Source organism: Ictalurus furcatus, chromosome 13, assembly GCF_023375685.1.
Source record: "Ictalurus furcatus strain D&B chromosome 13, Billie_1.0, whole genome shotgun sequence".
NCBI classification, from domain to species: Eukaryota; Metazoa; Chordata; class Actinopteri; order Siluriformes; family Ictaluridae; genus Ictalurus; species Ictalurus furcatus.
This window is the reverse complement of record NC_071267.1, coordinates 509,585-537,072: the sequence shown is the minus strand read 5'-3', so window position 1 is coordinate 537,072 and position 27,488 is coordinate 509,585. Positions and strand designations below refer to the sequence as shown.

At 41.1% G+C, this 27,488-nt stretch overlaps 3 protein-coding genes across 6 annotated transcripts in view; 2 read left to right on the top strand and 1 right to left on the bottom strand.

Annotated features, from left to right (window-relative positions):
• Nucleotides 1-2,461, bottom strand: part of LOC128617094 (probable phosphatase phospho1) — an 8,898-nt gene extending 6,437 nt beyond the window's left edge. The window contains exon 1 of the mRNA XM_053640089.1: nt 2,149-2,461. The gene's annotated coding sequence lies outside the window, so the exon portion shown is untranslated. The remainder of the gene's footprint in view (nt 1-2,148) is intronic.
• A 404-nt stretch (nt 2,462-2,865) lies between these two features.
• LOC128617093 (uncharacterized) lies at nt 2,866-10,535 on the top strand. 4 transcript variants are annotated; one of them, XM_053640085.1, is made up of 8 exons: nt 2,866-3,136; nt 3,670-3,854; nt 3,964-4,067; nt 4,182-4,376; nt 5,109-5,286; nt 5,500-8,159; nt 8,259-8,485; nt 10,046-10,535. In XM_053640085.1, exons 2-8 carry the CDS (start codon nt 3,671-3,673, stop codon nt 10,116-10,118), a joined length of 3,621 nt encoding a protein of 1,206 aa, XP_053496060.1. In that variant the 5' UTR covers nt 2,866-3,136; nt 3,670; the 3' UTR covers nt 10,119-10,535. The 4 variants fall into 4 exon arrangements, with proteins under 4 accessions (XP_053496060.1, XP_053496057.1, XP_053496061.1 ...); XM_053640082.1 differs by having other exon boundaries at nt 3,506-3,854; XM_053640086.1 differs by having other exon boundaries at nt 2,866-3,149.
• Nucleotides 10,536-11,317: 782 nt separating this feature from the next.
• LOC128617226 (rho-related GTP-binding protein RhoN-like) lies at nt 11,318-26,059 on the top strand. The gene is made up of 5 exons (XM_053640276.1): nt 11,318-11,654; nt 14,343-14,430; nt 21,975-22,084; nt 22,936-23,070; nt 24,857-26,059. The coding sequence occupies exons 1-5, from the start codon at nt 11,538-11,540 to the stop codon at nt 25,094-25,096; spliced, it is 690 nt and encodes a 229-aa protein (XP_053496251.1). The 5' UTR covers nt 11,318-11,537; the 3' UTR covers nt 25,097-26,059.
• Nucleotides 26,060-27,488: the final 1,429 nt, after the last annotated feature.

Below are 27,488 nucleotides of genomic sequence, written 5' to 3'. Positions count from 1 at the left end.
AGCTCGTGACAATAATTACACAAAAGTTGGAAAGTGTTCACGTGTTCATTCAGGTGGCCACAGTGGGGGAGAAAAAAAAAGACATGTCCCGGACTACATGTCAGGTCTAAATAATTGTAGGCGTAGCTAGACAAGTGTAAGTGTGTGTGTGTGTGTGTGTGTGTGTGTGTGTGTGTGCAGGATCGAGATCATAACACGCACTAAAAATAGGGGACGTTGCTGAATCAGTGGTCTAATCTAAAGGACAAGACATCCATGTGTTGCTGTAAATGGACACCATGAGTCTGGAGCTGTGTGTGTGTGTGTGTGTGTGTGTGTGTACCACTTAATCCTGCAATGTTCACATAAATAACCCTGCTCTTTCTCCAGACTCCAGTTTTACAGCAGCACAGCAGAATCAGTACAATGGCATCGTGTTAATTAGATAAACTGAATTTAAAGGGTTACAGCGATTACCCCTAAACTCAGGGGTAAATATGGAAATCCATAGCCCCCCCTGACAAATGCCTACATCTCTCCTACTCCAGCGCTCATGTTCCAGTGGCCTTGTCTACCTCTGAAACCTCCTGAATCAACCTCGGGCTACACCTTGTGAGAACTCACATGCGTTTAAATAATACAGGAATCTGAAACCAATCTCCAAATCAGCACCTTGTATCAAGTTACCTACCTGCCAAGTCGCCTTCACTTACCAAGTGCACTTTACTGTAGGAACGCGGAACGTTGATGAGTGCAATGCGGGTAGAAACGTAAAGTTGTGGCGCAAATGGAGAAGGACAAGAACAAGAAAACCGATGAGGAGGCAAGAAATGAGACGTTAGATGAGAGAAGAGACAAATGAAATGAGGCAAAGAGTGAAATAAAGATGAAAAGAGGCAAAAGATGATGCAAATGAAAGACAAGGACAAATACAAGAAGTGAGACAGGACATGGCACGAGAGATGAGACAAATGAGATCAAACAAGATATAAAGCAAGAAATGAGGAAACATGAGATGACATCAAAGATGAGATACAAAATGAGACAAATGAGATAAAACAAGAAACAAGACAAGAAATGAAAGATGAGACAAAGGACATGAGAGAAGAAATGAGACGTGAGATGAGACCTCAGACGAGAGAAGAGATGAGACAAATGAGGCAAAGAATGAACCGAATGAAAAGAGACAAGAGATAATACAAACGAGGGGACACGGAAGACGAGATAGGAAATGAGACGAATCAAGAAATAAGACAAGAAATGGAAGATGAGACAAAAGAGATCAGACGTGACATGAGAGAAGAAACGAGACAGGAGATGATACAAAAGATGACATCAACAAGATGAGAAAAATGAGACAAGACAAGAAATGCGACATGAAGGTCACAGAAGGTGAAACAAAAGATATGAGACGAGAAATAAGAAATAACAGATAAAAACCAAGGAAAGCAAATTTCTTTAAAATGAAACGAGCCTTTGTGTGAACAGTTAAACTAGTTAACTGCTAAAAATACGCCTGTATGTACACAATTAGTACAGTCATGGTAATAATAAGCAGTTCCTTCATGATAAGTCTCCCGGAAAGATACGACCTTGTACCCCGATTCCAAGATTTATGGGGTTAAATGTCCTCTAGATGAACTTGGCACAATGTATCTAAAGCTTGTCTGAGGTTTCATGTTGGCTGTTGCGTAAGAATTCTCCGGTGCTACAGGTGGCGCTGTTACAGTTTCATGGCTGTTTTCACGACTACACACAGAAGAACTGGCGCTCCTCAACGTCCATCTTGGAACGCCAATTCAGCCTTGTGAACTGAGCAGACGTTACATTTAATGACATTTATAATATATAATTTAAAACACAAACAAACAAACAAACAAACAAATCGGGCCTGTGCCAGCATTCACTCATCGCGTTCTCATTTTATTCTTTTTCTCTACATCTAATTCTCACATCATTCTCAGGGAGCTTTTTTTTTTGCTGCCAGTGTCACCTAGAGCTGATGAAATATCACAAAGAAATGTGACTTGATTGTGTATAAAGTAATTTGTTTAGTAATAAACCAGTAATCCCTGCATGCGAAAGACACTCATCACAAGTGCACGATGTTACCGACATCTATTTAACCTAATACATGATTTGGGATCTCTATAAAAGAATTCCACTCACCTTTTAAACGTCTTGTTCTGAGTAAACTGTGTGAACTGTGTGGTGTCACTTAAAGTTTAAAGTCTAAAGTGTAAAGTCTCTGAAAACGTGTCAGGAGTGAAGCTTGAAGCAGGTGCTCCCTCTTGCGGTTGGTTAAAACACTGCAGCTGAACTTTTTACCATAACAACGAACTCAAAAACAGGCTCATATAGTATGTGTAAACAAAAATACATGAATTGCATTAAATACATGAATTAAACCGATGATGTAAAGCTACAATATAAATGTAAATACTTTAGTAAGATGCTGGAAACCTGAAATAAGAGCTCGCTGCATCGCAACACAACAAACCCAATAAATATGAATTGTGTAGTCTATGATAACGAACCAGTTGCAGTATGTAAACAACAATACACGAATGGGGTTCTGGGAAAATAATCAATGACAATCATTGGGGTGGTGTGATGCGCTGACACTGGAGACTCCTTCCATGATAGCAAGCTTCATCACACAGTAACAAATGTTGTTGTTTTTTTTCTTGAAATAAAACCAAAATCTCGAACTGCGGTGTAAATATCAGCGTATAAACCAGCGCTGTTTAAAAACCATTCAATCTAGTACGCATCATTTTGACCCCCTTTATGCGTTCGTGAAGGTTTTTTTTGGTTCATGCACTGTAGGGTTAAATATCAGAAATCTAAGAGGTGTGCATCATACCTGACACCCAGATGAACACTTTACAGTGGGTTATATGACTGTAAGTCATTCCCTTCAAATGCTATTGAAGTTAGAATGGTGTTTAACAATGTGGTATGTAACTTTAGAGACGGTCCCTTAATTTCCGCTTCTCTGAGAATACAGAACGTCCAACGTCACACCGACTTTATTCCAGTTCTTTCACTTTCCTTTTCACACAAACACGGCTGCAGCTGTAGTAGCTGGTTGCTAAGAGAAAAGAAGAAAAAAAAGAAGAGATTAATCCGAGAACATCAGGAAGAAAAGCAGAAAGTAAGTGTTTTAAGTAAGTAAGTACTTGAATATATAAATAAATAATGTGCAGATGCAAGACACAAATGCATACACGTGTATAAAGTCACTGCGTAGCTTTTACAAATGAATATAATATCTGAGTTATGACAATGAATGAGGTTTTTCTATTATTAATGAGGTTTCCTGTTTAGCTGAACCTGAGAATTCGGCCCTTAATTGAACTTCGTTGGTGTAAGAGCGACGTTTTTCAGTGTGTTTATTTACATTTCTGGCGTCGTTATATAGAGTACATACACCTCCTTATGTTTTCCCAAATTTCCCAGCGAATCATGTAGAGTCCATCCATCCATCCATCCATCCATCTTCTATACCGCTTATCCTTTTCAGGGTCGCGGGGAACCTGGAGTCTATCCCAGGGAGCATGGGGCACGAGGCGGGGTACACCCTGGACAGGGTGCCATGTAGAGTATTCATGCAATAATCTGAGACAGTGGTGGAAATGATGCGCTGCGTGTGATTTCCTTTCCCACGATGATCTCCGGTCGATTTAGGATGGCCGGCGAAGCGAGGACGATCCGAGTGAGCGGTCTGCCCGTGGACGGTTCTGAGAATCGGCTCGTAGACAAACTTCAGATCCATTTCCTGCGTAAAAAGAATGGCGGAGGTGACGTCAGCTCGGTCGCCGTTTCCAAAACGATGCCCGGTACAGCCTTCGTCACGTTTGAGGAGAGCGAAGGTAAGAGTTGATTTATTTTTAATCATAAATGGTAAATAAAACAGAATGGATGGACTCTCTCTCTCTCTCTCTCTCTCTCTCTCTCACTCACTCTCTCTCTGTTTAACAGTTGCCTCGAGACTCGCTCAGACAGGGAAGCAGGTTTTTAAAGTCAATGACAAAAGCTATGACATCACCATCAGTCTCCTTGATGAAGAAGTGGATGCGGATAAAGTAACGACGCTCCTCACTTTTACTCATTTTCACTCATATTCCGTCTCTCTCTCTTTCACGGAAACCATGTTAATTCTCTCGTTCTTCATGCCTCCTCCTCGTCCTTCTCCTCAGGTCCTGCTGAAGATGTCGGTCGTGGTGGACTACAGGAAGCTCCCGGGAGGAAAAAACACTCTTTTTTCTTTGCATAAACGTTTCCCACGTGTCCATTTGATTTTTGACAACCAGAAAGACCTCTACACTCTGAAAGGGCGCTACAGTGAGGTTCAGTCGCTCAGCAGCCTGGTGTTGGGTTCCATGGAAAATCAGGTATCACGGCGAGTACACCTTTCCCACTTTACAGCCATTTTACTTCACAGAGTTTTCAGCATTTCAATACATTTCCCGTCATTACTGTTATTATTATTATTATTATCATTATTATTATTATTAATCAAATCTCATTGAATCCTGCATGGAGTAAAATATATTCTTGTTTTTATATAACTATGCACGAATATATTCTTCATATCTGAATGCTTTGTGTGTTTTTTTTTTCATATCTGAAGTTGCTTGGATTTGTTTTTATCCTTCAGGGTGATAACATGTAATATAGTATTATCAAGAGCGACTTACATCTTTATTGCATCTATTCATTTGAGCAGTTGAGGGGTAAAGGCCGTGCTCAAGGCCCAACACGGCCTTCCAATCAGTAGTCTTAACCACCGTGCTGCGTAGCACATCTGGGTTGTCATCTAGTAATTATGGTCATTCTGACATGGTGTGAACGCAGCCAGACTCCTCTCAATCATTCTGAAAATGAAAAATGTCATGTCTGTAAGCAGATAGGGACAAATTCATACATTTAAAATCTCTATTATGAGAGTATGTATATCTGTAAAGCTGCTTCGGGACAACGTCCATTGTTAAAAGTGCTGTACACATAAAACTGAATCCAATCGAATGTCATGATGTCCTGAAAGCCGTTAAAGTGGCCGTATGATTACCGGTATCGAGGGTTATTTTCCGTACTGCTGTAACACTATAATAATATTCACTCAGGACCGGAGCTCGGGTGATAAACCACAACCAAAGACAGAAAGCAAAAAGACGTATAACTCACCCCTGGAGGAATCTGCCAACAGCCACGTAGGGGCGAATGAAGACACTGGGGTAGTAAAACACGCCGTGCTGAGTGAAGAGTCGGATCTAAAGCTGGAGAGTGAAAGCTGGAAAACAGGTACGCCAGTTCCTATACTTATAATCCATTACTTCAGGCTTGATAATAATCATTTTACAGCCACTGTAACATGAGTTTGCGCTTCTTTGCGGTTTCTCATGTAGTGTGAAAATCTGATGAGGATTTAGGTCGTATTTATGCAGAAATGTAAAAAGATTCTCACAAACTTTCAAGCACCACTGTACACTATACAGTATGATTTCTTCTTTACAGGATTACCTCTGCCAAGTTGTTACAGCGATCAGGCATCACAAGCGGCTTTAATGGAAAACAAATGGGACTCAGCGGCGGATATCGGGACTTCGTTTGAAGACTTTTCCCTGAATGTCGACTCAGACATCTTCCGTTATCTCCATAAATACTGCTCCAAGGAGTACCAAAACATCCTCAGGCGGCATAAGGTGGAGGTTCTGGATGTGAACTGTGACGACATCACGACTTTGTATCTCAAACCAACAACAGCCCTGTCTGAACATGGCATACGTTCTGTTAAAAAGGCCCATCAAGATCTGGCACATCTGTACCAGCAGAAAGAGTCGCAGTTACGCAAGGAGTACGTATATGAGCATGGAATTCCAGAGACGGAACTCACACATGCTCTGGAGTCGCTACGGAAGAGGCTGCCGCAGCTGATGATCGGTGAAGAGGATAGGAAAGTGTATATGGTTGGAAGCAGAAGTGACGTATCTGAAGCCAAGCAGTTTATTGATGATATGAGAGGGTTTGGGATGAAGAAAGAAATCCACTCGGAGCATCTGTTTGCTCCCTCTCAATCCAAGTTCTCGAAACAGGGAAGTTCAGCATCATCAGTGCCGTCGGGCATCCTTCCACCATCGTTTCAGCATTCTCATGACCTGTTCATGCCAAAGAAGGACCTCCAAGATACAAACCAAAGAGGGATTTCTAGTGAGAATTCCAGCAAGAGAAGACACTATTCTGCGGAACTGAAAGATTTCGCTGACCGGTCGCCCACTGGAGAACTTACCTTTTCCCGTCAAGGAGTCGAGAAGTCAAAAGAAGACATATCCTTACATGAGAGACATGTCGCAAGTGGTCTAGATTCTCTCTTTGTCTCTAACAAGCCTTCTGCTCCACACTCCGTTTTGGATATAAATGACAAATTATTCAATAAGGCAGACTTAATTTCCGAGACAAATGAACTCCAAAGCCTCTCAGACACAGAGACAGAACTCCAGTCAAGTAAAGGGTACAGGAGCAAACAAACTGAGCCTGGGAAGGAACGAAAAATGGCTGCCAATTTCAGTAGAGAGATGCACAGTGGTATAAAGGATCTAACCGCTTACAAATCGGAAGCTCCCAAACTGGACCCATATGTAAAGGAGAGACGGTTTCCTGATAGTGGACAGCCATCCTCTCTTCCTCTTATCACCCCATCATTGTATAGTAGTCTGGATCCAAACATCTTACGTGGTAGTGCGAGTGCAAAAACCAGCACTAGCAAGGTGGATATCCAAGAACCGAAAGGTGACCTGTCGACATTTGGCCACTTTCCATATGACAACAAATCTACAGTTTGTTTGAGTGGAGACCAAGGGGTCAAAAGTTCCCCCACCATGCCTTTAGGATCAACCCTGAGAAGGTCCAATAGCCTCAGTGGCACGATCAAAAAAGCTGAAGAAACTGTAGATCTACCTGGCGGACAAATGGGAATAAGCCAAGTTTCTCAGACAAGGGAAATCGTTGCTATGGATTTAGTTTTGTCTTTTAAACTGTGGCTGTATCTTACGTCAGTTTATAATACTGAAATTGAGAATTTGACATCTGATCTACAAGTTAAAGAAAAATTTGATAGGGAACACATGACGTTATGTCTAAGAGGTGTAAATTCCGAAAAGGTGAGCGAATGTCACGACGGTTTGAAGAGTCTCATTGCTGCAGCAGAAATGGACTTTGACGCAAGAACACTACCACTGTCCAAGCTTGGACTGTCAGACAGCAAGGATAAGACTTTGCTAGAGTTGTGTACATCAATGAAGCAGAGCTATAAGTTGGTTAAAGTCGTCCTAATGTCCAGTGATGTGATGATCCTAGGCCCGAAACCATTGTGTGATGTGGTAGAGACCACTATGATAAAGGTCTTCCGTAAAGAAGCGAATACTGCAAATAAGAAGTTTCCCAACCCAGATAGTTTACATACCAGCAAAGCACCTGACCGTGATTTAAAATTACTTGGTGACCAGTCGACACCCTCAGCGAAACCACATACCGACATCATCGTTAAAGATCTATCCAAAACATCTGACCAAGGAGTTGCTCATTCCTCAAAAAAGGTTCCTCAGGTTCTAACTAACCAAACTAGAGACAATGAAAGCGGGAGCCAGAACAAGAAGAAAGAAGAAAAGACGGAACAATCGGATAAGAAAGATCCGACCTTGATGCAGGGCGATGGTGGGACCATGAACGTCAAGAACGGAAAAACCTCCTCTAAAGGTGAAAAAGACAAAGCAGATGGCGAAAATAACAGAGACCATACATGCACCACCGCTCAACGCAAGGAAACCACTATTGAGCAAATGAACCCCGGCGTTACAGTGGACCGCATCAGGGACTCTCAGACGTCACCTGGTGTTTCAGAACCCAAGAACGACGTTCTGCCATCCCATGCAAGTGGAAATCAGAACCTTCTTTTATGCTATGTGTGTGAAACGGAGTACAGCACTGTTAAACAAGCAGCATGCGGCTTTAACTTTTGCCCCGGATGCGACAAAGAAGTTCATAACAACTGCAAAACCTGTGCTACGTCTGGTATCAAAGGTACCATGTCTGTTCTAGAATCAACAATAACAATTCCTGGATTTAACCGAAACACAACTCTGAGGATTGTCTACGATATACCTGATGGTATTCAAGGGGTAAGACTAATAATTTTATACTGTAGAAATCATAATACTGTAACCTACGGTATATTGCAGTCAATTTCCCCACAGACTCACGGACTGGTCTTTCCACAGGAAGATCATCCCTGCCCAGGAGAGCCTTTTAAAGGGAACAGATTTGAAGCCTTTTTACCATATAACACCGACACTAAAAAGCTTCTGCCTCTTCTGGAGAAAGCTTTCCACAAAGGACTCACCTTCACCGTTAGAGCAGGATCTTCAGACGATTATGGAAGCAGAGAAGGAAGAGTGGTCTGGGGCAGCATTCCTCATAAAACTAAGACAGAAGGAGGCACATCTAAGTGAGTATTACCACTTTATTATATCTTACTAACAGGTTGCTGATGGTGACTCTGTCAGCTTTTAGGAACATTTTAGGCACATATTTTGGCTAATTGCTAGTTTCGCTTTTGCACTGAAATGAGATAAAGTGTATATAAGGACATAGAGCAGCAGTTGTCAACTGGTGAACTTCAAGTTCAAAGGTGTACATCAACCAAACCGTGGTGCACCTCATCCCAAGTAACGTGATTGGTTCAACGTTTCTAGTTTTTGTGATCCCAGTTAAAGGGTTGCTATGGTTACGGACATATAAAATCTCTGTAATGAGCTCAACTAATTGTGTTTGCACTAAGAACATCATAAAAAAAAAACCCAACCCACAAACATCTCGTCCTGGCCTGCAAGGTGAAAAATCTTGTTATACGAGAACGCCTCCTCGTTTGCAGGTATTCCAACACGATGGCATGTCATGTATTCTGGTACCATGGGAAAACAGTACTGAACAGCAAACGGAAGAACCTGGCGCCGACCGTACCATTTTACAAACCTACATGATAAAAAGTGATGTATGGAATTGTGCAATCAATCCACGATTAGGAAGGAATTCTTCTACGTGAAAACAAACCTGAGATTATGAGTCCAGCTTTCTGTGATTTTGGTTGTCCAAGATGGCCGCCCCTACAGTGTAACGAGTTCACGTATTATAGATTATAGTAAGTCCCTCCGTCTTGACAGATAGTTAAAGAAAATATGTGATACAGTTTTTTCCTCCGAAAGTATTGGAACCGCAAGGCCAATTCTGTTGTTCGTGCTATACATTGAAGACATTTGGGTTTGAGATCAAAAGACGGATACGATAGATCAGAATTTCAGCTTCCATTTCCTGATCTTTACAACTAGACGTGTTAAACAACTTAGAACATGGCACGGTGGATTGTGAAACCTTCGAACAGTGTATCGTGAGACCTTCACCCCTGCCCTGTGGAGGTTGTTGGTGATGTCACTGACTGTTTGTGGGCTTTTCTTCCCGGCTCTCACAATGTTTCTGTCATCAGCTGCTGTTGTTATCCATGGCTGACCCGTTCCATGTCTATTCCTCCGTACACAAGTGGTTTCTTTCTTTTTCAGGACATTCCAGATTGTTCTCTCGGCTAAGCCCAATGTTTACGCAATGTCTCTGATAGATTTTCTCGCTCTTTTCTCAGCTTCAAATGGCTATGGCTCGCTTTTCTCCCATAGACATCTCTCTGATCTTCGTGTTGGTTTACCTTTTTTAACGACAAATGCGGCCTTCACAGGCGAAATTTAGGCCTCAAACCCAAGAGTAGACGTTCATAGCTATTAATTATTTAAACAATCCATCAAACAGGACATCCCTGGGCAGTCACATGTTCCAATATTTTTAATCACTTGAAAAAACTAGTGGGTTCAAACAAAAGGTGCCGAAAGGTGTTTTAAGTTGTTTAACTCGTCTAGATGCAAATATGAGGACGTGAAAGCGGAAATTCTGATCTGTCGTCTTAAAGTGGTACACTATGGACACCATGTTTTGATTTTGTTTTTCCTTCTGTTTATTGTAGTAACGGCTACCCTGACTCTACCTACATCAGACGCTTGATTGATGCACTGAAGGCAGCAGGAGTCGGAGAATAATTGCTCTTTCCATGGCTGTTTGTATTAATAATATATACTGTATGTAAACATGATTCAAAGACGTTGTTATGTTTATTTCCATGAGTTTAGCTGAATACACTCTTCTAAAGCAGTATAAGAAGCTTATAATGGCAAGCCAAATGTTCTGAGAATTACATTACAGTGCATTGTTATGTTTATTACGTTATAGAGTTATTATAATGATAGATTAGGAGTTTACCTGCAGGGGGCGCACATGCGCTATTTTGTTTCTTACACTGCTTTTAATTGAATCCTTATATATATTTATATATACATAAAACATGATTTTAGAGAATTCTAAATCTGGGACATCCTCACACACGGGTAAACGGATTATTAAGGTGATCTTACGTTCAAAAGGAATGGTTGAAATAAATATCTTTTCATATGGATAAAGAGTTTGTCATTTCTAACTATTACGTAAAAAGTAGCCACTCGTTCAGGGGGGCGTGTACGGCGAATCGTTGATCATTGTGGGGAGGCGTTTGTTTATTTATTTATGTAACACGTACGGAAGGGAAGGAGTCTCCAGTGTCAGAGGTGAAGCTGTGACTTTAGGTTTTCCGCCATCTTCAGGGCGGAGGCGTTTACACCTCTTTGCGGTTCTCTGTAGGTTGTTTTATACCCTATGTAGTAAGCGTGACTTTTGCCGACGAAGACGGAATTCTCCATCCTCATATGACCACCAACTCCGCCCCCTTCCACGTGAATAAATCACCCATTTATTCTCAGTGGGAAAAGGGAATAGTGTGTGTGAAGACGCACGGACAAAAACGCACCTGCTAATGAGTCGCTACTGTTGTAGAGCTAGACACGCCCATAGGGGCAGGCATACACACTCTATGGAGCATTTAATTGGACAAACATAAGACTAGTACAGGATGAGTCATCACAAAAATATATATATATAATTTTTTTTTTAATTCTTAGTATGAATTAAACATTTTTGTAGATATTCTGTCAAATACTGACCATGACACTAACTCAATTTCACAGTTTTTGATGTTTATGTGTATTTGTTGTTTTTAGTCCTGATTTGTGTACACTACTTTTAGTGAGTGTGAACGCTGCGTGACTAATCCTGGTGTTTGATTGGCTGATTGTGCAGCACGTGAGGCGGAGTGTTTTGATGTGAAGTATAAAACTCTGCCTCTCTCGCTTCGCGTGCCACAGCTGGGAGGCGCGTGAGAACAGAGGAGAGCAGCTCGCGCTTGTTCCGCGTGGCGATGAGAAAAGAAACAAAACACACGTTCGGGATTAAAGAGCGCACAAACGGGACGGGACGTTGAGGTCTGTCTGTCTGTTTGTTTGTTTGTTCTGCGCGCGCGGGTCGGGGGGACAACGCCGTGCCCGTGACGCACGCGCTAATCCTCATAATAACCGGTTTGTTGGTTGGTGATGAGTTCAGCGATGGAGAGTCGGGTCGCGCGCCGCTGTAAGATCGTAGTGGTCGGAGACTCGCGCTGCGGGAAAACAGCGCTGCTCCACGTGTTCGCTAAGGACTCGTATCCAGAGGTGAGGACACACACACTCTCACACTCTCACACACATACACACACACACACACACACACACACACTCACACACATACACACTCTCTCTCTCTCTCTCTCTCACACTCTCTCTCTCTCTCTCTCTCTCTCTCACTCACACGCATACACACTCTCTCTCTCACTCACACACACTCACACACTCACACACTCGCACTCACAAGCATCAGCATCAATAGTATAATTGTTGCTGTAGACAGGAAGAGACAGAGACAAAGTGACAGAGTGTGTGTGTGTGTGTGTGTGTGTGTGTGTGAGAGAGAGAGAGAGAGAGAGAGAGAGAGAGAGGAGGATGTTAGTGTTTGACCAGAGAATGTCATTGTCCAACTCTCTCTCTCTCACACACACACAAAAGCATCAATAGTATAACCGCTGTTATAGTATAGGGAGAGTCAGAGAGACAAAGAGTGTGTGTGTGTGTGTGTGTGTGTGTGTGTGGTTGAGAGCGAGAGAGAATGTGTGTGTGTGTGTGTGAGAGAGAGAGAGAGAGAGGGAGAGAGAGAGAGAGAGAGAGAGAGAGAGAGAGAGGATGTTAATGTCTTAGACCAGAGAATGTCATTGTCTAACTCTCTCTCTCTCACACACACACACACACACACACACAGAAGAAAAGGACAGAGTGAATAAAGGTAAGGTGTGTGAGAGCGCAGTGTGTGTGACAGAGAGAGAGAGGATGTTAGTGTGTGCGTTAGAGCAGAGAATGTCATTGTCTAAATCACACACACACACGGAAATAATGACAGTGGGTCACAGTGTGTGTGTGTGTGTGTGTGTGTGTGTGTGTTTTAGACAATGACATTCTCTAGTCTAACTCTCTCTCTCTCTCTCTCGCTCACTCACACACACACACACACACACACACACACAGGAAGATGGTCAGAGTGAATAGACCGTGTGTGTGTGTGTGTGTGTGTGTGTGTTAGTGAAATACATGGTGTTAGTGTACCATCATTGTAGTGTGTGTTATTCTGTATGCTCGTGAAGAATGTGTTAAAGACACACAGTAGATGGAACACCCCATGACAGAAACACACACTACCTCGCTCACACACTCATACACACACATTAACACACTGATTATTCATCACACATATTGTTTAGTTCCCAGTTTAAAATGCATAAAGATTAAAGTGTAAACTCCTCTGTCCTGGAGATGTCTGAAAACACAACGTTACAGCGTTACCTCTGACACTGGAGACTCCTTCCACAAACCATAAATAAACCTGTCCTCACAAAAAACAACAACTTTGTGTGTGTGTGTGGGATGTGTGTGTGTGTAGTGTAGTGTAGGGTGTGTGTGTGTAGTGTAGGGTGTGTGTGTGTGTGTGTGTGAATGTGTGTAGTGTAGGATGTGTGTGTAGTGTATGATGTGTGAATGTGTGTAGTGTAGGATGTGTGTGTAGTGTATATGTGAATGCGTGTGTGTGTAGTGTAGGATGTGTCTAGTGTGTGGAGTATATGGGATGTGTATGTAGTTTAGGGTGTGTGGTGTAGGATGTGTGTGTAGTGTATATGTGAATGCGTGTGTGTGTGTGTAGTGTATATGTGAGTTTGTGTAGTGTAGGGTGTGTGTAGTGTAGGATATATATGTAGTGTATATGTGAGTATGTGTGTAGTGTAGGATATGTGCATAGTGTGTGTGTGTGTAGTGTAGGATGTGTGTGTGTGTAGTGTATATGTGAGTTTGTGTAGTGTAGGATGTGTGTGTGTGTGTGTAATCTAGGATGTGTGTAGTGTGTGGTGTAGGATGTGTGTAGTGTATATGTGAGTATGTGTGTAGTGTAATGTGTGTGTGTGTAGTGTATATGTGAGTATGTGTGTAGTGTAGGATGTGTGTGTGTGTAGTGTAGTGTAAATGTGTAGTGTGTGTGTGTAGTGTATATGTGAATGCGTGTGTGTGTGTGGTGTATATGTGAGTTTGTGTAGTGTAGGGTGTGTGTAGTGTATATGTGAGTGTGTGTGTGTGTGTGTGTAATGTAGGATGTGTGTAATGTATGGTGTGTGTGTGGTGTAGGATGTGTGTAGTGTATGGCGTGTGTGTATAGTGTATGGCGTGTGTGTGTGTAGTGTAAGAGGTGTGTGTTTAGGGCGTGTGTAGTGTATGATGTGTAAATGTGTAGTGTGTGTAGTGTAGGATGTGTGTGGAGTGTGTGTAGTGTATGATAGGTGTTTGTGTGTGTAGTGTAATGTAAATGTGTTTGTGTGTGTAGTGTAGGATGTGTGTGGAGTGTGTGTAGTGTATGATAGGTGTTTGTGTGTGTAGTGTAATGTAAATGTGTTTGTGTGTGTAGTGTAGGATGTGTGTGGAGTGTGTGTAGTGTATGATAGGTGTTTGTGTGTGTAGTGTAATGTAAATGTGTTTGTGTGTGTAGTGTAGGATGTGTGTGTGTATATAGTGTAGTGTAAATGTGTAGTGTGTGTGATGTGTGGTGTAGGATGTGTAAATGTGTAGTGTAGGATGTGTTGTGTGTGTGTGTGTGTGTGTGTGTGTGTAGTGTAGTGTAAATGTGTTTGTGTGTAGTGTAGGATGTGTGTGTGTTGTGTGAATGTGTGTAGTGTAGGGTGTGTGAATGTGTGTAGTGTAGTGTGTGTGTGTGTGTGTGTGTGTTGTGTAGTGTAGTGTATAATGTGTAAATGTGAATGTGTGTTTCAGAGCTACGTCCCGACCGTATTTGAGAACTACACGGCGAGCTTCGAGATCGACAAACGCCGCATCGAGCTCAACATGTGGGATACATCAGGTACCACACACTCGTTTAACACTCCATCACACACTCGTTTAACACTCCTCCTCCATCATCACACACTCGTTTAACACTCCTCCTCCATCATCACACACTCGTTTAACACTCCTCCTCCATCATCACACACTCGTTTAACACTCCTCCTCCATCATCACACACTCGTTTAACACTCCTCCTCCATCATCACACACTCGTTTAACACTCCTCCTCCATCATCACACACTCGTTTAACACTCCTCCTCCATCATCACACACTCGTTTAACACTCCTCCTCCATCATCACACACTCGTTTAACACTCCTCCTCAATCATCACACACTCGTTTAACACTCCTCCTCAATCATCACACACTCGTTTAACACTCCTCCATCATCACACACTCGTTTAACACTCCTCCTCCATCATCACACACTCGTTTAACACTCCTCCTCCATCATCACACACTCGTTTAACACTCCTCCTCCATCACACACTCGTTTAACACTCCTCCTCCATCACACACACTCGTTTAACACTCCTCCTCCATCATCACACACACTCGTTTAACACTCCTCCTCCATCATCACACACACTCGTTTAACACTCCTCCTCCATCATCACACACACTCGTTTAACACTCCTCCTCCATCATCACACACTCGTTTAACACTCCTCCTCCATCATCACACACACTCGTTTAACACTCCTCCTCCATCACACACACTCGTTTAACACTCCTCCTCCATCATCACACACACTCGTTTAACACTCCTCCTCCATCATCACACACACTCGTTTAACACTCCTCCTCCATCATCACACACTCGTTTAACACTCCTCCTCCATCATCACACACTCGTTTAACACTCCTCCTCCATCACACACACTCGTTTAACACTCCTCCTCCATCACACACTCGTTTAACACTCCTCCTCCATCATCACACACTCGTTTAACACTCCTCCTCAATCATCACACACTCGTTTAACACTCCTCCATCATCACACACTCGTTTAACACTCCTCCTCCATCATCACACACTCGTTTAACACTCCTCCTCCATCATCACACACTCGTTTAACACTCCTCCTCCATCATCACACACTCGTTTAACACTCCTCCATCATCACACACTCGTTTAACACTCCTCCATCATCACACACACTCGTTTAACACTCCTCCATCATCACACACACTCGTTTAACACTCCTCCTCCATCATCACACACTCGTTTAACACTCCTCCTCCATCATCACACACTCGTTTAACACTCCTCCTCCATCATCACACACTCGTTTAACACTCCTCCATCATCACACACACTCGTTTAACACTCCTCCTCCATCATCACACACTCGTTTAACACTCCTCCATCATCACACACTCGTTTAACACTCCTCCTCCATCATCACACACTCGTTTAACACTCCTCCATCATCACACACTCGTTTAACACTCCTCCTCCATCATCACACACTCGTTTAACACTCCTCCTCCATCATCACACACTCGTTTAACACTCCTCCATCATCACACACTCGTTTAACACTCCTCCTCCATCATCACACACTCGTTTAACACTCCTCCTCCATCATCACACACTCGTTTAACACTCCTCCTCCATCATCACACACTCGTTTAACACTCCTCCTCCATCATCACACACTCGTTTAACACTCCTCCTCCATCATCACACACTCGTTTAACACTCCTCCTCCATCATCACACACTCGTTTAACACTCCTCCTCCATCATCACACACTCGTTTAACACTCCTCAATCATCACACACTCGTTTAACACTCCTCCTCCATCATCACACACTCGTTTAACACTCCTCCTCCATCATCACACACTCGTTTAACACTCCTCCTCCATCATCACACACTCGTTTAACACTCCTCCTCCATCATCACACACTCGTTTAACACTCCTCCTCCATCATCACACACTCGTTTAACACTCCTCCATCATCAGCTTCAGACCGAGGACATGGACATCAGCCGCAAGACAATCTTTAGTATAAACAGCACTGTGGACTTTCACACATGATCTGGATAACGGACTTGCAGTAAGACTGAAGGGGTTTGGGTTCCTGGGTGGAGGGTGTGAGTGGGGGTCTGATGGGGTTCTTTTTTTTTTTTTAATGTAAATATGTAAATATACTTTACCAAACTGATGCATTAAAGGCATCTTGAAAAGTCTCTCTCTCTCGCACTCTCTCTCTTGCTCTTTCTCGCTCTGTCTCTCTTTCCCTCTCGTTCTCCCTCTCTCTTTCTCTCTCTTTCTCTCGCTCTCTCTCGCTCTCTCTCTCTCGCTGAGCTGTACCAAAACGAGGAATCAGTGATCTGGACACTTTTCCTGCTTCAATTTCACTCACTCACACACACACACACACACACACACACACACACACACACACACACACACACACACACACAATGGCACACAGGCACAGTAGCCTGTTATTAATTGATGAGCTGTAGAAGATTTTACAGAGAGAGGGTGAGAGAAAGTAAGACAGCACCTGGATCAGTTACCTAGAGTGAGAAGAAGGGATTTAGATAAAAGTGAGTTTTTGAAAGACCTGTGTGTGTGTGTGTGTGTGTGTGTGTGTGTGTGTGTGAGAGAGAGAGAGAGAGAGAGAGAGAGAGAGAGAGAGAGAGAGAGTGCGTGAGAGAAATCAATGGTGAACACTCTGTCTATCTAACACAAAAGGCCATGTAGGGCTACACACACACACACACACACACACACACACACACACACACACACACAGAGTTGGAGTGTAATCATTACCCGCCAATCTTCCGGTGTATAAGATGCACTTAAAACCCAACAGGGAGTTTTGTCTGACTCCTGCTGTCCCCACACACACACACACACACGTGCGCGCGCACACACACACACACACACACACACACACACACACACACACACACACACACAGGGTAATCTGACATGCTGCTTTTCCTTCATCTATAATTCAGAAGAAGCCATGGGACGCTTCCTGTTTCTACACACTCCTGAGTGCGCATCACTGAGCACTGAGTTTATTCATTTATCAAACACCAGGCTTAGATTAGATTTCTCACATCAGACTCCGAAGCTCTTCATTGTTATCCGTTCCGTTCAGTACGGTGAGTTCTGATTGGCTGAAAGAAGTAGGAATGAAGTATGTTGTGGATTTTAAACATGGGAAGCCCAACACATGGCATCATGCTCATTAAGTCTGGAGAACTCTGTTGCTAGGCAACTGGGACAGACGGACACAAGCATTGGCAATTTAGCTCATTTCCTCATTTATGTTTTAACTTTATTACCGAAAACAATACAATGCCAGATAACAATACCTAGTTAGATATTCAGTGTACAATTTTTTGTATTTATTTATTTATTTATTTTTAAAATGACATATAAATAGCCTCTCTGTACTCCCATGTAGCTGTTACAACATTTATAGAGACGTAGCAACGACGGAAATGAAACAAAAATGTCAATGTCAACTTTTACCTCAGACGTGTCGATAAATTACCAGGAAAAGCCACAGAACCACTGTAATTACATAATTAGCACGGACCACTAACTGAACTGCCGCACAGTCGGCCATATTGAAAAGCTGTAACATGGCATCATGGCCGACAGCGTGTGGAATACTGAGTAGTCTGAGGGGGGGGTCTGATCCTCCTAAAATAAGAGGAAAAGGAAATAACAAAGAAAACACAGACGAAACGTTGAGGATCGCGTTCTGATGAATCACTAAATCACCACGTGCTAAATTTATTTTAAGAATTCACAATGAAATATCCGTCCCCGATTGTTTCAGACTTCCGAACACCGCTATAATATACTGTACCATTTCTGTAACGACTGTTAACGTGCCTCAGACTCTCAGGCTTTTGAGAAAATAAAAGCCTTAAATTAAATACATTTAATAGTCTTTTATTTGTTATCTCCTAATGAGGAATATGATTTAAATTTCATTCTACATGCAATATAAATACTATAGTTGAATAGATGTATATAGATGAGTAGATGTATATAGATATATATAGTTGAGTAGATGTATATAGATGTATATAGTTGAATGGATGTATATAGATGTATATAGTTGAGTAGATGTATATAGTTGAGTAGATGTATATAGATGTATATAGTTGAGTAGATGTATATAGATGTATATAGTTGAATGGATGTATATAGTTGAATGGATGTATATAGATGTATATAGTTGAGTAGATGTATATAGTTGAATGGATGTATATAGTTGAGTAGATGTATATAGATGTATATAGTTGAGTAGATGTACATAGATGTATATAGTTGAGTAGATGTATATAGATGTATATAGTTGAATGGATGTACATAGATGTATATAGTTGAGTAGATGAATATAGATGTATATAGTTGAATGGATGTACATAGATGTATATAGTTGAGTACATGTATATAGATGTATATAGTTGAGTAGATGTATATAGATGTATATAGTTGAATGGATGTATATAGATGTATATAGTTGAGTAGATGTACATAGATGTATATAGTTGAATGGATGTACATAGATGTATATAGTTGAGTACATGTATATAGATGTATATAGTTGAGTAGATGTATATAGATGTATATAGTTGAATGGATGTACATAGATGTATATAGTTGAGTAGATGTATATAGATGTATATAGTTGAGTGGATGTATATAGATGTATATAGTTGAATGGATGTATATAGATGTATATAGTTGAGTAGATGTACATAGATTATAGTTGAATGGATGTATATAGATGTATATAGTTGAGTAGATGTACATAGATTATAGTTGAATGGATGTATATAGATGTATATAGTTGAGTAGATGTATATAGATGTATATAGTTGAATGGATGTATATAGATGTATATAGTTGAATGGATGTATATAGATGTATATAGTTGAGTAGATGTATATAGTTGAATAGATGAATATAGATGTATATAGTTGAGTAGATGTATATAGTTGAGTAGCTGTATATAGATGTATATAGTTGAATGGATGTATATAGATGTATATAGTTGAGTAGCTGTATATAGATGTATATAGTTGAATGGATGTATATAGATGTATATAGTTGAGTAGATGTATATAGATGCATATAGTTGAGTACATGTATATAGATGTATATAGTTGAGTAGATGTATATAGATGTATATAGTTGAATGGATGTACATAGATGTATATAGTTGAGTACATGTATATAGATGTATATAGTTGAGTAGATGTATATAGATGTATATAGTTGAATGGATGTATATAGATGTATATAGTTGAGTAGCTGTATATAGATGTATATAGTTGAATGGATGTATATAGATGTATATAGTTGAGTAGATGTATATAGATGTATATAGTTGAATGGATGTATATAGTTGAGTAGATGTATATAGATGTATATAGTTGAATGGATGTATATAGATGTATATAGTTGAGTAGATGTATATAGTTGAGTAGATGTATATAGTTGAATAGATGAATATAGATGTATATAGTTGAGTAGATGTATATAGATGTATATAGTTGAATGGATGTATATAGATGTATATAGTTGAGTAGATGTATATAGTTGTATATGGTTGAGTAGATGTATATAGTTGAGATGTATATAGTTGATTAGATGTGTATAGTTGATTAGATGTGTATATAGATGTATATAGTTGAGTAGATGTATATAGATGTATATAGTTGAGTAGATGTATATAGTTGAACAGATGTATATAGTTGAATGGATGTATATAGATGTATAAAGTTGAATAGATGTTAGCGTCGCATCGTGACCGTGTTGTTGGTCGTTTGTTAGATAAGTAAAAGTATTTGAGGAGAGCTTATCTCAGCGCTAAATCTTTTTTCTGTTTTTTTCCCCCTTTGGTATCATTTCTGATCAGGGTGTGAGTCTCTGGAACGATAAACAAGTCTTCTTTTTTTTTTTTTCTTGTTCACATTGGGAAAGAAAACTGTGTGTATTGAGAACTTTGCTAATCTCTTTATCTGTCTTTCACTACCTGAAAAGGGCGTTACACTCGGTCGCTGTGAGCCCTCAGGTGAACAGGTGTACGTTTCCTCATTTCCACCTTCTGCCATTTTAACAGGAATTCAAAATCATGCTGTTCCTGTTCTTCAGCTTCTCTGTCACCTGAATCTCACCTGGGCTGCATTCCAGTACTGTTGCTAATCTGCACGCCCAGACCTGCAGCTCGATTTGTTAAATAACATCGTTGGTGTTTTCCGTCTTAAGGATCGTTCGAGTTATTTAATCGGCCGCGGTTAATAATAATCCAAACACTCGGAAATAACATCATCATCGCAGTGTAAATATCCTGAACATGGATGACTTTAGACGTAGAGATTTCTGTTCTGGATCGTGATTGATCAGAAGGCATTGATTAATACAGTAGGACCCTGATCAGGGGCGGAGCTTACCCAGGAGGCCTTTCTATAATCTGACGCATTTTGCAGAAGGACAAATTCAGCATGAATTAAAGAAATTTCTGAATAATAATCGTTAGAAATCTACATTCGGGTTCTCACCCCGGTGCGACTTAAATCAGCTGTTCAAATAGCGTTTTATTCCTTTTTCTCCCATCGCTCTGAGGGCGTTTTCATTTCATCGTTTTAGCCTTTTCAGGTCTTTCTGTTTCTCTCGATTCCCGTCCCTCCATTCAGAGCGTCACAAAGACGGCCTTTGACTCGCTCGGCATGTTAATTAATATATGATACGGTTTTCTACAAAGAGCTGGAGGACGAATCGAACCTGAAAACATGTTTACGTGCGTAGAAAAAAATAAAAGAGAAGGCGGGAAGTAGTGAAAGCCGATGAATAAATGCTTCTCAGAGGGCTTTTCTGTCTCTAATCGAGCTGCTTGTTCGCGCCTTTCATCTCCGACGCTTTCCGCTCGACTCGAGCGTGGTCTCCTTAATGGTCACGATAAAAAGAAATAAACGCTCGCTTTGTTTCCCCGAGTTCAGTCGTATTTCTCGCCCCTCTTTTGTTCCTAGCGGTTGTTTTTCCCTGTGTCGCAGTGCACGCTGGGAACTATCCAGAGCGGCGGGTGTTTTTAACGCTGGTTTTATGGGCGGAAGTAAACAAGTGCAATTGTTGTAAATTCGCTGATTAGCAGCTCGCCTCCTGTACGCCTCGTTTTTTTAAACGCGCGAGACGTTCAAACTCGACAATCAGGAAGTGGTTTTCTCAGAGATTCTTATCCTTGTAGACCGGGCGGCAAACACCAAACGTAAACAAACGAATTCTGATGTATTTTACGTCTTGAAATCAGAATCGCTATTAAAAATACGGTTTGTTTGTTTGTTTATTTATTTATTTGGCTTCTTTCACACAGCAGAGTGAAGCAGAATCCAATCCAACAGTACACCTGACTGTAATAGTAATAATAATCATAATACTAATAATAATCATAATTATGATGATTAGTATTAATATTAATAGATTTTTATTCCAAATGAATAGATTATTCAATAACATTTGCTGAAAGAAATGTTGGTGTGTGTGTGTGTGTGCGTGCATGTTTAGGCTCAACCTATTACGACAACGTTCGGCCGTTGGCTTATCCGGACTCGGATGCTGTTCTCATCTGCTTTGACATCAGCAGACCAGAGACGCTGGACAATGTGTTAAAGAAGGTACACACACACACACACACACACACACACACACACACACACACACACACACACACACACAGAGAGCGGTGGGACAGATCCATAAAAGACGGCAACTCCGGAAAACGATTTATACTTGAAGGATTCGTTAAAGTGAATCAGATAAAACGATCCGAAAGCCATAATGAGTCAGACGTCTTTGTTTCCTGCGCACTAAAGGAAGCGGACGTGTCAAGCTCAGCAATCGAAACGTGTCGTATAATCGTCTCGTTTACAAAAATGACAGAAAAGAAGAAATCAAACGATGAAAAACGCACAGCGCGATTTCTGAGAATTCGGTACGACACTGTAAAGAAGGCGACAGATTTTTTTTTCCCCCTTCACTGTCCCGCTCACGACTTTAGTTCCTACCTGCTGTTACCGTAGTTCCTACAATAATAGAAGACCAACTTCTAAGTGTGATTTCATCTTCTCTCGTCGTACACGCCCTCTCGTGACCGTTAAACGTTACGGAGGAAAGTAAAGCTCAGACAGAATGAGGAGATCGTCTGCGTCTCGAACTCGACCGTGTCACGTATAAACAACAGTTTTACACGTACGGACCGAATTCACGTCTGACTGGTGAGCTTTAGAAATTTTATATAGCTACGTTCTCATTATTATACATATCTAATAATTCTGGACAGGCCCCACCCACAAATGGTCACTACACGCCCACAAGAGACAAACTACAAGCGACTGGGTCAGTATTCTTTTTCTTTCTGTTTTTGTCGATACTCTCTCTCTCTCTCCTTCAGCTGTCTCAGGACACACACACACAGAGTTAATTGCTGTTTTGACAAGTGTGTGTGTGTGTGTGTGTGTGCGCGCAGTGGCAGGGTGAGACACAGGAGTACTGTCCCAATGCGAAGGTGGTGTTAGTGGGATGTAAGCTGGACATGAGGACGGACCTGAACACACTGCGAGAGCTGTCCAAACTCAGACTGATACCTGTCACACACGAACAGGTGACACACACACACACACACACACACACACACACTTTTTGGGGACGGAAATCCTCTCACATCCTCTCCATCCATGTCTGATCGCTCTGGGTTCTTAAATCACTTCAAAATGGCGGGTGTGGGTTTAAAATGGAGAACGAGTAACGTGTACAGGTTCAGTGTTTAATAATGGATTTACCGCCCCGCTGTCACACACACACACACACACACACGTCTTATTCGGACACACTGCTGTTAGCGCTGTCGCTAACAATACTACAGCATTTCTCATGGATATTTAATGAGGAAATGTTCCGGGGTCCAGAGATTTTATGGCTTTAAGGCAAAATAAAGTGTGTGTGTTGATGAAGTATAAAGTCTAAGTAATTGACAGTTAATTAGACTGCGCACCCACATTTATTCACATTTATCTATTCTTAATACACTAGCTCTGCCACTAATTTCTCATTAATGCTAACAGAAGCCGCTAGCTAACGTGAGCTAACCCGACAGCATCCCTGAGGGAATTTTGATATGATATTAATACACATTTCTCATCAGTAATGCTAATAGTAGCCGCTAGCTACCATGAGCTAACTAGACAGGATTTCTGACAGGAATTTTATCATATTTTCACGTTTTTACTCCTAACTGTAGCCGCTAATTAAACATGAGCTAACCTGACAGGATTTCTGAGAGGATTTTTACTCATCAGTTGTTTGTTTATTTATTTATTTATGAATGTGGTCGCTAGCTACCATGAGCTAACTAGGCAGGATTTCTGACAGGAATTTTATATCATATTCAAATGTTTATCATAATCAATGCTAACGTTAGCTGTTAAGTGAATGCGAGCTAACCTGACAGGATTTTTATACCATATTCGTAGATAATTCTCACTGTTAATGCTAATAGAAACCACTAGCTAAGATGAGCTTCCCTGACAGGATACCTGTGAGGATTTTTATATCACATTCATACGTGTTTCCTACCATGCTGCTAATAATAACTGCTAGGTAGCATGAGCGAACCTGACAGGATTTCTGAGATGAAACTTCAGTTATATTTAATAATCTTTCCCGCTAACACTAGCCAACTGGCTCATCTGATCACGCGAGTTTTAATTTATATCTATAAATGTCCTTAATTGCTAATGCTACCAACTGAACCTTTTTTACTTTTTTATTAGTAAAAAAAGAAAACAACAACCCTAACCCTAGGTTTTAAGTCATTTAAACACGTTCATATTCCTTTATGCTAACGCTATGAACTATTCTGACAGGATTTCTCAGACGTTTATTAAATCTAGTACATTTCTAAACATGGAAATTATTTCCTGCTAATGCTAGCTAAAAATTAACCAGGCAGGGGTTTTTCTGCTAGCGCGTTAACATCTTAAGCTAATGTATTATAGTTTTGAACATTTAAAGCAACTCAAGGCTGATGATGTAAACCAGTAGTACCTCTCACTCGAGAGAAAGTGAAACTCATAAAATAAATATTTTCAGAACAGCCTGAAGGTATTCAGTATTTGCTAACTGGCTATAAATGTTTATCCCCAACAGCTAGCAAGCTAAGTAGCATGGGATAGAATCATTGTTCTTACGACACTTCAGTGCGAATACCTAAAAATATTTTTCTTTTTAACACACTTTGATGTCATTTCTATTTAAGATTTATTCAAAAGGCTTAACACTTAGCGTTCATTTAAAATACAATCTAACTGAAAAAACAAACAAACAAATAAATACAAAATATTTTTTGTTAACTAATATTATGAGTTAATGCTGTCTGGCTCCCTATCTAGGGCACTTCTCTGGCCCGACAGATCGGCGCCGCAGCCTACGCCGAGTGCACGTCTAAAAACTCAGAGGACAGCGTGCGGGACGTTTTCCACATCGCCACGGTAACGTGCGTCGGTTACGACACGCAGCGGGTGAAGCGCACCGGATCGCGGCGAGGTCTCAAACGCGCTTCCCAGAATCCTCAGCGCGCCGAGATCCTGGAGCGACGCAAAGACCGAGCCAAGAGCTGCATGCTGATGTAGGGGTCGCGACCTCATGAGCTCACGCTCTACAGCAAGGACTCGCTTTATGTTTTCTCTTTGGTTTTCTTTTTAAGCATTGAATTTGATAGGGACAGTTAAGGGTGAACGTTATGAGATGTTCTGAAGCATGAGAGAAGATGTATTTATTGACTATGATTTTTTTTTTAAGCGCTGAACTCTTTCGCATCACAGAGGAGTGAGTCAGTAATAAAACCACGCCCCCCCTCCTTTTTCTGGAAGCATTGAGATATATTTACTCACGCTTTATTAAAGAAATGTACATTTATTTTTGTTTATTTTTTTGAGAAGGAAGTCGACACTAAAAGGACTAAGAAAAAGTTTATAGAGATTTTTTTATTTAACTTTTATTTTTTCATGAGGAACGCTGATGATGCAGGGGTTCTGGGACTTTACTGTTTTTTTTTTTTTTACATTTTTTGTTGTTGACATGTGACTGAGTGGGTTTGGGACCTTAAGGAGAAGAAATTTAGACATCTGAAAACCCCAGAGTAAATCTCCTGATTAAACTAAATTCACTGGACGTTCGTATTTGGCGTCATTTCGTTGACTTCTGACTCCACGCATAAGATTTAACTCCTCATGTTGTTGTTTATATCAGAATCTTTGGTTTGTTGCCCAGTGATCCGATCGTGTAGGAGCTCGAGACGCCGCTGACGCACTTTATTTTTTATTTGATTTCTTTATATCACTGTATGACACTTGGGTTTTTCCCGTCACTGTTCAGACGGATACGTGGGTGGGACGAACTAGATATATTTTACAGATTATATAAAAATAAGGAAATAATAAAGTCATAATGTATGAAAATGTAAGAACACATGGAGGGGGGGCTGTGTCCACGCAGGTGTAAAAGTACTATTGTAATAAAGAAACAATACTAAAGGCAAGGAAAGGAAGCTGGTGTGACATCATTTCCTGTCTTACTGCAGAGAAGACTTTAGTTCGGACGAAACAGAACAAAAGGAACGGTCACGGATTACAGAAACAGTGGATTAATTATATATATATATATATATATATATATAAATATAATGTATGTATGTGTGTGTGTAGCTATAGATAGATAGTGTCATCACTATTGACTTTAGGGGGGGGAAACCCCTAAAATAAAGTGTTGAGATAACTCTAAGAGTTTAATAAAGATATACAATAAAAGAAGGAACATTTTTCAGGCCACTAACTAAAGTACGGCTTTATGAAGTACTTTAGATTTGTTTGACGTTTTCTGCAGCTCACAATCCGATGAACCAAATTTATACGTTTAAAAAATGACATTATCAGATTATCTATAAAAACAACAAACTAAGAGTGTAAATTAGAATTTAACAGCAACTTCAGGTAATTAGTGCTCTCATGGACCATCTCTCTCTCTCTCTCTCACACACACACACTGACTCAGCCATTTCACAAACACACCCAACAGTCACAAAATGCTGTGTGTGTCTGTGTGTGTGTAAACAATAAGGCTGTGGGAATCTGTTAGTAAGTGACTGAACTTTTCTGTTCTTCTTGTATGAATCTGCGTGTGTGTGTTTGTGTTTTGAAGCCCTGCGGCATTTTAGAGTTTTGAGGGAAGGAAGCACAGCGATCCGTGTGTGTGTGTGTGTGTGTGTGTGTGTGTGTGTGTGTGTGTGTGTGTGTGTCCCCGTGTCCTGTTCTCACACTGACCTCATGGATATTTAAGAGGTAGAGTAACAAAAGTCTTCAGAGTGTAAATAATCCTCTTCAGCAGGGTGGTCGCTGATTATTTTCCTCTAATAGCACCACACACACACACACACACACACACACAGCTCCAGACGACATTCCCTGGTGGAAACATAAAACCACACATCCGTTTGTTGCCATGCATGCATATACACACACATACACACGCACATATGCATGCAATGTGTGTATGAGACCAAACAAGCCCACAAAAGCAGCATCTCCTTTCTCGTGAATGTTTTTTTCTCCCTCTTACAGACTCTTTGGATGATCGTATTATTATTATTATTATTATTATTATTATTATTGTTCTGAAATCAGACGTGTGCTCAGATTATAAGCGCTCTCATCCCTCAGGGTTCGCTCTTAACATCAAGAATGATTCACCGTCACTGAGACGGAAACGGGGAGAACGATCCGCTTTCAGACGGCATGGGAAAGCGGCGGGGTGGGAAGAGCTCCCCTCGGGGTTAAGGAGGTTCTCCAGACGAAGCCGATCTCGGGGATTGTGGTGTAAAAGATTTCTCGGTGGGCGTAGGGAACACGCTGGAGGGAGCACACGGAGGGGAAGAGGTGAGAATTGAGATTCTTCAGAAAGGAAACAGGAGCTCTTCCTTCTGTAAATCGCTTACGGGAAGAATTGACTCTGGTTTAGAAACCAACG

Coding starts and splice junctions, on each gene's coding strand:
- LOC128617093 (XM_053640082.1), top strand. CDS start 3,650: ATGATCTCCGGTCGATTTAGGATGGCCGGCGAAGCGAGGACGATCCGA. Junction 4,377..5,108: donor TGGGTTCCATGGAAAATCAG/GTATCACGGCGA, acceptor ATATTCACTCAG/GACCGGAGCTCGGGTGATAA. Junction 8,160..8,258: donor TACCTGATGGTATTCAAGGG/GTAAGACTAATA, acceptor GTCTTTCCACAG/GAAGATCATCCCTGCCCAGG.
- LOC128617226 (XM_053640276.1), top strand. CDS start 11,538: ATGAGTTCAGCGATGGAGAGTCGGGTCGCGCGCCGCTGTAAGATCGTA. Junction 14,431..21,974: donor CAACATGTGGGATACATCAG/GTACCACACACT, acceptor GTGCATGTTTAG/GCTCAACCTATTACGACAAC. Junction 23,071..24,856: donor TACCTGTCACACACGAACAG/GTGACACACACA, acceptor CTCCCTATCTAG/GGCACTTCTCTGGCCCGACA.